Genomic DNA, 12,691 nt, shown 5'->3' on the forward strand with positions numbered 1-12,691 from the left:
GCTCAAATCAAAAAGTGACACAGATGCGTTCCAGGTCTTAATGGCTTAAAAGCCCTTCTATTTCATCAGGCCTGATAAGGCCTGTGTCTCTCTCATTAGGGAAGCGCAGGGACTTAGGGGGGATTTCCAGCTACTGATGCCGGATGCCAAAGCAGCAATTAGGGATTTTTGTGACGAACCGCTGAGCTGGACAGAGCGCCCTCAGGATAGTGGACAGTGTGGAAACGAGGCACTCTCTGTACTTTCCATGAGCGCACACATGCACAATCGCGCAAACACACTACTCACTCTCCTCAATCTTGCTACTTAACCCATTAAGACCGGGAACACATCTGTGTGTCATTTTAAGATTTCTTTGGCTTTTCTAAAATAGCAGATATACAAGCTCATATGTAGATCTGCTATTTTAGAAAAATCGTGAAAATGTTTGCCGATCTTTGAATACTTTTTTTTTTAAGTATATTTTTTTACTCAAATCTTTGCTTCTGGGGGGTCCCTGGAACAACATTTTGAGATGGGGGTCCACGGCCAAATAAATATAATTCTGTGGTCCTTGACATGAAAACCACTGATATTATAGCAACAATTTTTTTCTTAGAATTTTTGTTAGGGTTTAGAAGACAGTTGTAGAATCCACAGAAGCAAAGATTTCTGGGTTAAAAATGTGTGCTTTAAAAAAAAAAAGAAAATACATATTCAAAGATTTGCAAAAGAATCCCATGGTTTTTAAAACAAATAGCAGATCTACAAGCTCATAAGAGCTTGTAGCCAAAGAAATGTAAAAATGACACACAGATGCGTTCCCGGTCTTGATGGGTTAATGCTTAATTCTCCTCTCCCTCTATCGCGCGGCACTCTCACACACACTGATCAGGCCCCCACACACAAGCTACATCCTGCTTGTAATCCATCTCGTCCCTTCACACACGCTCATGCAAAAAAAAAAAAACGTGCACTATCTAGGAACAGTAACCAGTGTTGTTGCTGGAGCCCGTGTCAGTGTGTGTGTGGGTAAGCACGGCTCATGAAGAGGGGATTTGTTCGGGTTCGCCTCTCTCCTCTTCCTAACAGCCGAGTCTGGGAAAGCTTTTCTTTGACCACTCCACCTGTACACACTAGCTACTAGCTAGTCGCCATGGCAGCAGTCGCCACGGCCACCGTTTCCAGGCTTGGAGATGCCATTAACCCATTAAGACCGGGAACGTATCTGTGTCATTTTTAGATTTGGGCTTAAAAAAAACATTATTTTACACTTTGGCTATTCAAAAATAGCAGATATACAAGCTTGTAGCGCGGCACCGAGTGCCGCGCAACGAGCTTGTAGATCTGCTATTTTTGATTTTTCTTTTTAAAATGTGTGCAAATCTGTGAATGTATTCTTTTAAAGCGAACATTTTGTAACTCAAATCTTTGCTTCTGGGGGGGTTCCTGGAACCAAATATTTTGAGATGGGGGGGTCCGCGGCCAAATACATGATATAATTTTGGGGGGTCCTTGACAATTATGAAAAAGTTTGAGCACCACTGATACAGAAACATACGTTTATTTAGAAAACTGTTCGGATTTAGAAGACATTTGTAGAATCGGAACCTCAGGTCTCAATGGGTTAACACAGGGAATTGTTAGCTGATCAGCTGCCGACGAGTGGAAATTGATGTTAAAATGGAAAAATGGGGGCATGTGGTGGGATGAGGGTATTGACTGAAAGGGGGGGGGGGGGGTCAAGCCATCTGTGCATGAAGTAGGATATGTTGTGAGGCAAGAGAGAGGGAGTAGACGAGGCAAAACTAGAAATTCTCGGTAAAATCTACATACAATCCCGCTATGTATAGTATTAAGGTCAGAGACCAACGGTGACCTCGTGGTTTGATTTTAATTCATAGGGTTACAACTGTAAAAACTGCAGTATCGACAATTATAATATAGTTATTATAGTTTGAAAGGGTGTACAAAGTGTTCAGATAATTCAACACCACTTGAATTAACATTATTAACTATAACTACTGAGCTACTATTTAACGGGTGTGCCGTCAGAGAAGCTTCGTCTGTGAAATGAATCATGTTTATAGTGGTGCAGCTCCATACAAACACACATGTACATCAGTGGGTAAGTATTCCTACAAAGATACTTCATGTGTTGCCAGCAGTTACCGTAACCATTAAGGCCTGAGGCCGATTCTAAATAAACGTCTTCTAAATCCTAACAGTTTTCTGATGTCAGTGGTTACTGGTTATCAATCTTTTTCATGTCAAGGACCCCCAAAATGATATGTATTTGGCCGTGGACCCCCATCTCAAAATATTTTGTTCCAGGGACCCCCAGAAGCAAAGATTTGAGTTAAAAAAATATTCGCTGTAAAAGAATATATATTCAAAGATTTGCACACATTTTCACGATTTTTCAAAAATAGCAGATCTACAAGCTCATAGCGCAGCACTCAGTGCCGCGCTATGAGCTTGTAAATCTGCTATTTTTGAATAGCCAAAGTGTAAAATAATGCTTTTTAGCACAAATAAAAAAGTGACACAGATGCGTTCCAGGTCTTAAAGGAGAAATCCGGTCATTTTAAGTGTTATGTTTGATGTGTGTCAAATCACTTACCAACGTATAAATGAAAATCGCGTAAATCCACAGAGCCCCCTATCGACCCCCACCGTTGTCATTGTAGGAGGATATAGAATAGCCCAAATTCGCCTATTTTAACCAATGCAAAGTCTGTTTTTTTGCTTCTAGTACTCATTGTTGAGTCCCATGATAATGTAACAGGCGCTAAAACTCCCGACAAGCTAACGGCTAATAACAGAACGAGCTAATGCTGGTTGCTGGTTTCTCTCCCGACCTGGCAACCTGGGGCTGCCATTCAGAGAGATAAGCAGCCCCAGCGTTAGCTCGTTTGTTATTAGCCGTTAGCTTGTCGGGAGTTTTAGCGCCTGTTACATTATCATGGGACTCAACAATGAGTACTAGAAGCAAAAAAACAGACTTTGCATTGGTTAAAATAGGCGAATTTGGGCTATTCTATATCCTCCTACAATGACAACGGTGGGGGTCGATAGGGGGCTCTGTGGATTTACGCGATTTTCATTTATACGTTGGTAAGTGATTTGACACACATCAAACATAACACTTAAAATGACCGGATTTCTCCTTTAATGGGTTTAAGATAGCAGCTATTGTAGTAGTCAGAAAGTAGACGTTCAGAAAGTCCGATTATACCTATACTATATATCTTCTTACCTGATCTTGGACAGTTGTTTGACTTCCAGTCCTACGCAGGTGGTGTGTCCATCGGTCATTTGTAGTCGCAGCATTCTGGGAGCTGCCTGAGACTCCTCGTGGTCTTTGGGGGCTGAGATGTTCCTCACCTTCTGTACCTGAAGGACGCATGGCCCTTCCAGCTGGCCATATGCAAGCGACAACGACATAATTAGTACGGTAATATCTCCACAAAGGGGTAATAAATACACAGAGACAGGTATTCCACCGTATAAAACACTAGTAAATGTCTGGATATCACAATATCTGGTATATTGTGTTGACTTTGACAGCCAATTTTGATTTAGTTTTAATCGTTTTTTTGAATAACATTCCATTTAGTTTGTTTTAGTTTTTGTCTCGATTTAGTCGAATAAATATCCTAAGATTTTAGTCGACTAAATCTACAGTTGATTTCGTCGACTATAATGTATTTTGGCGGTGTCTTGATGGCGTCGTAATGGCTGATTTTACACTTGTTTTCATGCTGAAAATAGCCAATCTACAAGCTCACAACGCGTTGTGAGCTTGTAGATCTGCTATTTTCAGAACGCAACCAAACATAAAATGACTTGTCTTTTAGTTCTACTGGATCTCTTCTCCACTAGTCCCTCACTAACATTTTAATCTAATTTGCTGACGAAATTGTCTATATATTTAGTCATAGTTTTAGTCGTCATAGCTTAGTTTGTTTAGTTTTCGTCAGTGAAAAAAGGTAGTCGACCAACATTTTTCGTCATAGTTTTAGTCGACAAAATCAACACTGCAATATACTAATAGTAAAAAATAACAGACTATGACATTAAATGTAACACGTTTCATTGTCAACCGTAATAGTAAAAACCCACGACTGAGCAATGAAAAGTGCAATAGAAGTAAAGCACCCTGCCTGTTCGTATAGCCTTGCGAGCAATTCGTTGATAAATTGAGAATGCCAGGTGGCAAAGGTATTCAGATAGGTGTAGGGTCGCTCAGGGTAATAATATTACACTGACAGATGGAGTTATGGAGTCGGGTGTATCGGCTTGCTGAAATGTCTTTTGTTGGCGCTGACTGCTATTGATGTTGTGACAGTCGAGGGCAAGCTGAACCTTTCTGTCGACACTGTTTGCTAGCATGTCTGACTAGGATGTTTGATGACGGTTTCGTTTGTTGTTCTGTTCGGAGTTGGGAATATTTGCTAGCTAGGGTTTTGCTTTGATAGGTGCTAATTTGTAAGCGTGGCAAATTGTTTGTGATACAATTCAGATGGACGTATCTGAGCGAGCCAGGGAATCTCCATTGGATCTCACACACATGCCAGGTCAGACGTAACTCTTTAGTTTTAGCTAGCCTAGCCAGTTTCTTTTGAAATAATATGGTTGCTGCGTTTCTGTCTGATATTGTTAGTTGTAGCGGTTGTACTGTTAAAAGTAGTGGCTATTTTGTGGCTGAGAGCCGTGTTGGCCTTAAGTTAGTTTTTAACCCTTTAAGACCTGGAACGCATCTGTGTCATTTTTTTATTTGAGCTACAAAAAGCTTTATTTTACACTTTGGCTATTGAAAAATAGCAGATATACAAGCTCATAGCACGGCACCGAGTGCCGCGCCACAAGCTTGTAGATCTGCTATTTTTGAAAAATCAAGAAAATGTGCGCAAATTAATATATTTATATTCTTTTAGAGCAAACTTTTTTAACTCAAATCTTTGCTTCTGGAGATTATACAAATGTCTTCTAAATCCTAACAGTTTGTTGAAAAAAACGTATGTTGCTATAATCAGTGGTTCTCAAACTTTTTCATGTCAAGGACCCCCAAGATTATATGTATTTGGCCACGGACCCCCATCTCAAAATATGTTGTTCCCGGGACCCCCCCCAGAAGCTTTAAAACATTTACATTCAAAGATTTTCACAAACTTTCGCGATTTTTCAAAAATAGCTGACCTACATAAGGCTATGAGCTTGTAGATCTGCTGTTTTTGAATAGCCGACGTGTAAAATAATTAGGGATGTCCGATATTATCGGCCTCCCGATATTATCGGCCGATATTAGCATAAAAATTGATATCGGGAAAATATCGGTATCGGTTTTTGAAAAAAAAAATGTTTTTTTTTTTTTGTTGCTTTATAAATAAGTTACAGGAGTTCTTACTGTATATGGTGTGTGTGATATGAAATTTGAGCTTACCCTAATCACAATAATCCCGCATATATCGGTATCGGTTGATATCGGTATCGGTAATTAAGAGTTGGACAATATCGGTATATCGGTTATCGGTAAAAAAGCCAATATCGGACAACCCTAAAAATAATGGTTAAAGTGGTTACACAGATGCGTTCTCGGTCTTAATGGGTTAAATCACTGTTAGTCCTGTATGAGCAGGTGTAGAGAGGGGGCGGCGGTGGTGGTGGTGGTGGTTCTGGGATGCTGGAATGAGCCTGCTCTGTGTCATGAACCCCAGCTCAACGAAACATCAGTTAAGAGGAGGAAGGTGGTGCCCCATCTGATGATGACACCGTGTGACACACTCACAAAATAACAGCTACCTTTGCATTCACAATTCATAGGTGTGGTGTCATGATGGAGCTCACATTAGGTTAGGTAGAGTTGAGAATTGCTGACACCTGTCACATGGTCCAGCAGATTTATGATGGCATAGGCCTATACACTACAGTAACCACTGGTTGGGATGGTACATAATTTAACCCTTCAAGGCCGGGAGAAGCATCTGTGTCACTTTTTGATTTGAGCTAAAAAATCATTGTTTTACACTTTGGCTATTCAAAAATAGCAGATCTACAAGCTCATAGCGCGGCACCGAGTGCCGCGCTACGAGCTTGTAGATCTGCTATTTTTTGAAAAATCGAGAAAATGTGTGCAAATCTTTGAATATATATATATTTTTAAAGCGAACATTTGTAACTCAAATCTTTGCTTCTGGGGGGTCCCTGGGACAAAATATTTTGAGATGGGGGTCCGCGGCCAAATGCATATAATTTTGGGGGTCCTTGACATGAAAAAGTTTGAGCCCCACTGATATAGAAACATACGTTTTTCAGAATACTGTTGGGATTTAGAAGACATTTGTAGAATCAGCTTCAGATCTTAATGGGTTAACATCTGTATGGGGCTTCCCGACAGAATGTTCACTAAAATTCTGTTATATCTGGTGAGGATTATGACATGTTATCAATACATTTATATATATATAGATTATATAGGGATACATTTATATACAGATTCTAAATGGGGATCATCCCACGTTTCGTATACGGGAGAGACTTGTTTGGGCTTTACATTTACCTTTAGGTTCACCTTGGATTCACTTACAATTGCAATTAAAAGTAAACTGATTATATCAGATATATGTGAGCTGCTCTAATTGAATTGATTTTTTGTTAAGGCACTGCCTTTCACGCTTTCACGAGATTATTTTTGTTTTGTTTTTAAGCTATGGGTTGTAAAGAGAAGTATTAAATTAGTAGCTCTGATGGCTCACTTCCTAAATACTCATACTTGGGGGTATGCACATGTCTCACATGACATATAACAAGGGGTATGCAATATCTTATTCTGGTGCCTGGAGGGGAGCAGCTCACAGAAACCCTCAAATTATCTTCTGCCATCGTTTGTGACATTTTCACTCTAACTGCAGCACACCGGCTCCATGGGTGAGGAAATTGATTCCTGAACACCTCCTTGCTTAGTGTGTCAGGGCCATCTAGTGGCAAACTGGGAAACTACATTGCAGTAGTTCAGAATCTCAAGGAACTTCCGAGAGCTTTTAGAGATTAAATCTAAAAGTTTGAATCTCAGAAATGCCTCCATGGTGGTATGCATCACAGTATTTCCATTAACCCATTAAGGCCTGAGATGCCTATTCTACAAAATGTCTTCAAAATCCTAACAGTTTTTTGAAAAAACTTGTGTTGCTATGTCAGTGGTTCTCAATCTTTTTCATGTCAAGGACCCCAAAATGTGTATGTATTTGGCCGTGGACCCCCCATCTCAAAATATTTAGTTCCAGGGACCCCTAGAAGCAAAGATTTGAGTTACAAATGTTCGCTTTAAAAGATATATATATATTCAAAGATTTGCACACATTTTCTCAATTTTTCAAAAATAGCAGATATACAAGCTCATAGTGCGGCACTCTGTGCCGCACTATGAGCTTCTATATCTGCTATTTTTGAATAGCCAAAGTGTAAAATAATGCTTCAATCAAAAAATGACACAGATGCGTTCCAGGTCTTAAAGAGTTAAAGTAACTTTTGAAAGGGCTTGTGAGAATAACATAAGAATGGATGAATGGATTATTAAACATTGCTTATTATTTCCCCACTAACCACAAAGCACTGCAGAGCAATAGCAGAGGTCCAACGAGGAACTGAAAAATACGGCATTACTCACCTTCTCGACCCTTCCACTATTGATCTCTGATGGTAGGATCTTTTTGCCAATAGGCCTAAGATCACTCTGCAAAGAAGAGAAAAGTAGAATTAAAACTAGAAAAAGTGCTCCTCGGAGCACAGGTCTCCGCCAGGTCAGGTAGGTTATTGTGGCCTCCTGGTGGCGCTATAATAGGCCAATGTGAAAAGGGTGCCATTTCTTCTTAGGTCTTGCGCGGCAATAGGACACTGCATTCATGATTTGAGGCATTTTGTTAAAAAAAAAAAGAGTTTTGCTAAATAAGACCTGCTGGTGGCGCTATAACAGGCCAATGTTAAAAGGGTGGCATTTGCTCCTCAACATAGTGTGAATGTGCGAAATCTGTAGGAGTACTGTCAAAAAATATGTTTTGCACAAATCGGCCTCCTGGTGGCGCTATAAAAGGCCCATGTGAAAGATTTGGGGCAGAGGTTCTGCTGTGGCATCCAGGGAGTGTGTGTGTGCACAGTTTCGCAATAACCATCAAACAGGGCAGCCACTCAAGATGAACAATTAACCACTTAAAGGGGAATTTCGGACCACTGTTTTCTTACCTTTATGGTTTTATGATATCTTAGGATGAATGGTACAGTAAAAAAAAACTCAATCCCGGGTCCGCCGCAGCTCAAAATGTGCGCTATTGTAAGCTAATGTAAGCTATTAAAATACACGATCTAGCGCAAGGCCTATTGGCACACGTTTTAAGCTGTGTCGGACCCGGGATGGAGTTTTCTCTACTGTACCATTCATCCTAAGATATCATATCAAAGAAAAGGTAAGAAAACTGTGGTCCAAAATTCCCCTTTAAGCCCTACATACTGTGTTGTACGATGAATAACGAAACATGGTAGATGTCCAAGCTCACACGACGCAACACAGTGTGACCTTGCAAATCTGCTACTTTTGCTATATTTGAACATAAACATTTCTGCATTACAATATATTTTTCTGCTATACATTTTCGTGTCTGCTATAACCATATGCCCAACATAGGGATAGCAGGGTTAAAGTGATTAATGCACAATGATGCAGCCTAAAACAACAGCTGGATTAAGACAGCCTGGTGGGATTATTATTATATACCGAGCAGGGCAGGCACAGACCTGGTTGTGACATCACAGATTTGACTCAATCTCATTAAATTGTGTCCCATCATGTCACCTACTCTGTCTACCGCCTCTCTCCTATTTCTCTATTTTGTACCATACGCTATGTACAAGTATCATCTTAAAACCCATTGAGACCTGAAGCCGATTCTACATGTCTCCTAAATCCCAACAGTTTTCTGAAAAACCTATGTTTCTATGTCAGTGCTGCTCAATCTTTTTCATATCAAGGACCCCCAAAATGATATGTATTTGGCCGCGGACCCCCATCAAAATATTTTGTTCCAGGGACCCCCCAGAAGCAAAGATTTGAGTTAAAAATGTCCGCTTTAAAAATATATATATTCAAAGATTTGCACACATTTTCAGGAATTTTCAAAAATAGCAGATCTACAAGCTCGTAGCGCGGCACTCGGTGCCGCGCTACGAGTTTGTATATCTGCTATTTTTGAATAGCCCCAAAGTGTAAAATAATGATTTTTAGCTCAAATCTAAAAATGACACAGTTCCAGGTCTTAATGGGTTAAGAGTGAACAGAAAATATATTCGTAGTTTCACTTTCCATTTAGTTTCATCGGAAAGTCTCTTGATTCCACCCACACGCTCCTAGCAGAGTGGGTGTACTGTCACATAACCCTTCAAACTTGGCAGATGAGTTGGAGCTGGGGGGGTCAGACCTGCTTTATCCTTTTTTTTTTCTCAAGTCATCATAAAGATCAAGGTCACAATGCTGCCCCTATGCTTATACAAAGCGTATGGCGTGGGTGCAGAATCTCTCTCTAAGAGCGCATTCCTACTTTTTAAAGAAGTTTCCTCCAGTGCAACTTCTCATACAATGTGTATGCATTCCAACATTGTGTCACAATTCTGGACCCCCCTATTGGTTCAACCAATGACAAGTACAAGTCTCGCTCCACTTCCCTGCAGAGTACACAGTGAATACCCCTGTGTTGTTCATTTAACTCAGACAGTGTACAAGTGGAACCAAATGGAGCTGTATTTGTATTATTTGTCTCTTAGAGAAGTGAGGGTTTTACTGACTTTACTGCATGTACTGTGTGTGTGTGTGTGTGTGTGTGTGTGTGTGTGTGTGTGTGCGTGCGTGCGTGCCTGTGTGTGCGCGTGCGTGCGTGCGTGCGTGCGTGCGTATGCTGACCAATGAAGCCAATGTTTCTATGAAATATATGTGTGTGTGTGTGTGTGTGTGTGTGTGTGTGTGTGTGTGTGTGTGTGTGTGTGTGTGTGTGTGTGTGTGTGTGTGTGTGTGTGTGTGTGTGTGTGTGTGTGTGTGTAAGTGTGTGTAAGTGTGTGTGTGTGTGTGGCATGCAAACAGCCCCGAGGTGAAAAAGGTGACAACATGTTGTTGTTTTTTTTTCGGGTCAGGTGTCAAACAATCGGCCGATTTGGATTCAAAACGGCTATTGTAGCTGAAAAGCTACACGTTTGCATGTCTGATATATGTATATACACATATACACACACACACTTCTTTTTTCTTTCTTTGCCTCTGCGGGGGGCACCACCTCCTTTTTGTTGTGTAAAACAGGAACTGTGTTTGGCTCCTCCCCTTTCTTAGTCCACTTCCTCCCGGGTGCTTCTTGTTTACTCCTTCTAACATCAACCCATTTGAAACCTGCGGCCAATTCTACAAATGCCTTCTAATTCCTAACAGTTTTCAGAAAAGCTTAGGTTGCTATATATCGTTGCTGTCAGGCAGAAACCTCTCATCTCCAAATGTTTACTTACTATATACAGCAACAGCGTCGCACAAAAGCATCAAAAGCATCAAGATCCACAAGCTCAAAAACGCATCGCTTGATCTGTTACTTTTGAATTTGAACAGTTTTGGACATATGTTTCCACCCGGCCGACAGACACAATATATAATAGCTAAAATCTTAACCAATTAAGACCTGAGGCGATTCTTTAAAAAAATCTAAATCCTAACAGTTTTTGGAAAAAAAACGATTTTTTTTTCAAGATTTTTCAAAAATAGCAGATCTACAAGCTCATAGCGCGGCACTCGGTGCCGCGCTATGAGCTTGTATATCTGCTATTTTTGAATAGCCAAAGAAATTAAATGTTAAGTTAAATGATGGGAAATAAAGTCCACAAGAAACAGCACTGTATTATATCACATCAAAGGCAGTCAAATATTTTCAATAGGGGGGTAACTCACATTGAGTCCAATACGAATAATGTCATCGTGTGATACTTTTTCTGCTCCACCTTTCAGCTCTGCTATCCCCTCATCGCTGAGATACCTGTATGACAACCACATGGCAATTGGTGAGAAGATTGAAATAAAACAATATAACTATAGTATAAATTTGTTAAACACTGAACATCAGGCAAGCATGATTAAAAAAAACATTTCAACTTGGGAGGATTATTATTTATTTATTTTCATTTGGACTGGGTTAGAATTAGGGTGAAACTACAGTCTAGCTTAGCCAACTAATAAATTGTGCTTTTGCTGTGAACAGTCCCTTATCTGTTATCAGATATCAGTGATGCCAGTTTGCCTGGCAGTGCTACCAAACCACACTGTGATATGCTGACATTTGAAGAGAATACGTCAATTTAATTTGGGGTACACAGTCTTTAGAGTCTATATCTTATTCATGACAGTTCAATCTATGTAAAGAGTTGAATAGTATGGGCACTACACTGCATAGTTTGCTCTAAAACCACATTTATGGAGGTCTCACCATCACATACATACATATCTGAAGCCGCAAGCAACTCTTAGATCCTATTTTGAGTTAGTATAATACCCATTAATAGCTTTAACAACGTTAAAGCTATATGGAACGCTTGGATTATGCTCTTTCTATCTAATTTCTTGACAGAAAGTAGCTCATGACATGTCTACGGTGGATTTTTATGTAACAAAAACTTTGCAGATAGAAAGAGGATTAATCAAGCTTTCCGTACAGCTGCAATGTTGGTGAGTTTAACGTCAATAACACAATCAGAAAGGACTTTTATGTTTGGATGTATATGGGCTGTCAAGGGTTGGTATTGCAACTCTAGCTTCCAGATATTAAAAATAGGATCTAAGAGTTGCTTGCGGCTAACATATATATATCTCTCTCATCTATCTATCTATCTCTCTCTATTAATGCATCTAAATATATTTCATTACACACACACACACACACACACACACACACACACACACACACACAGAGAGAGAGGGCTAGACTAGGGTGAATTTATGTTTATGTGTTTATGTTTGTATTAGCCTACTGATGGGACGTTTAAACTAGGATCTTGGACACAGGCTCCATGGTGGTCATCATTAGCATTGGTCAGACTATCCTGCACTGGTTCCCATAGGCTCTATGCACAGCAGCCATATTGTAAGACTAGACATTCACAGGTGTTACCAATGATACTAATGAAGGCTCTGTTCCATTCTGGTCAAACAGAGTCAGGGTGCCGATATTGTGCATGTTGGCTCACTGGAAACACTCCCAAATGGCCCTTTACGGGTGTGTAACTCTGAGAGTGTACAAATGGAACCAAATGGACCCGTAAGGGTCCATTTGGTTCCATTTGTACACTCTCAGAGTTATGGGGGTCGTGGAAAAACGAAATTCAAAAATGTGAGAACCACTGTGCCACACTAAAATGGAACAGAGCCTTCATTAGTATCACTGGTAACACCTGTGAAGGATAGTGATCATATGCATGCATTGCATAGAGCCCATTGACAGCTGCTTGATGCACCTGCACCATCCATCCATCCATCCATCCATCCATCAGGCTATTTGTCTCGCTATAGCTGCACCAGACTAGCATCACATGCGACACTCCATTACTGATCTGTGTGTAAACAAGCAGCATCCCTGATGCTTTGTGTTTACTAAGTACTGACCAGGCCAGTGCTGGCTATTACAGGGCCCACACACAC

General features: G+C 40.4%; 2 protein-coding genes across 3 annotated transcripts in view; one reads left to right on the plus strand and one right to left on the minus strand.

Moving 5' to 3' along the window:
- pcdh20 (protocadherin 20) overlaps positions 1-12,691 on the plus strand; it is a 221,721-nt gene that overhangs the window by 56,600 nt on the left and 152,430 nt on the right. The gene's annotated exons all lie outside the window — the stretch shown is intronic.
- tdrd3 (tudor domain containing 3) overlaps positions 1-12,691 on the minus strand; it is a 33,512-nt gene that overhangs the window by 20,499 nt on the left and 322 nt on the right. For both annotated transcript variants that reach the window (XM_084064537.1, XM_084064536.1), the window contains exons 2-4: positions 10,952-11,036; positions 7,649-7,714; positions 3,239-3,399 (exon numbers count right to left, since the gene is read on the minus strand). In XM_084064537.1, the coding sequence (XP_083920663.1) occupies positions 3,239-3,399; positions 7,649-7,714; positions 10,952-11,036 (312 nt within the window). The remainder of the gene's footprint in view (positions 1-3,238; positions 3,400-7,648; positions 7,715-10,951; positions 11,037-12,691) is intronic.

Source organism: Gymnoscopelus microlampas (assembly GCF_963454915.1).
Source record: "Gymnoscopelus microlampas genome assembly, chromosome: 1".
NCBI lineage: Eukaryota > Metazoa > Chordata > Actinopteri > Myctophiformes > Myctophidae > Gymnoscopelus > Gymnoscopelus microlampas.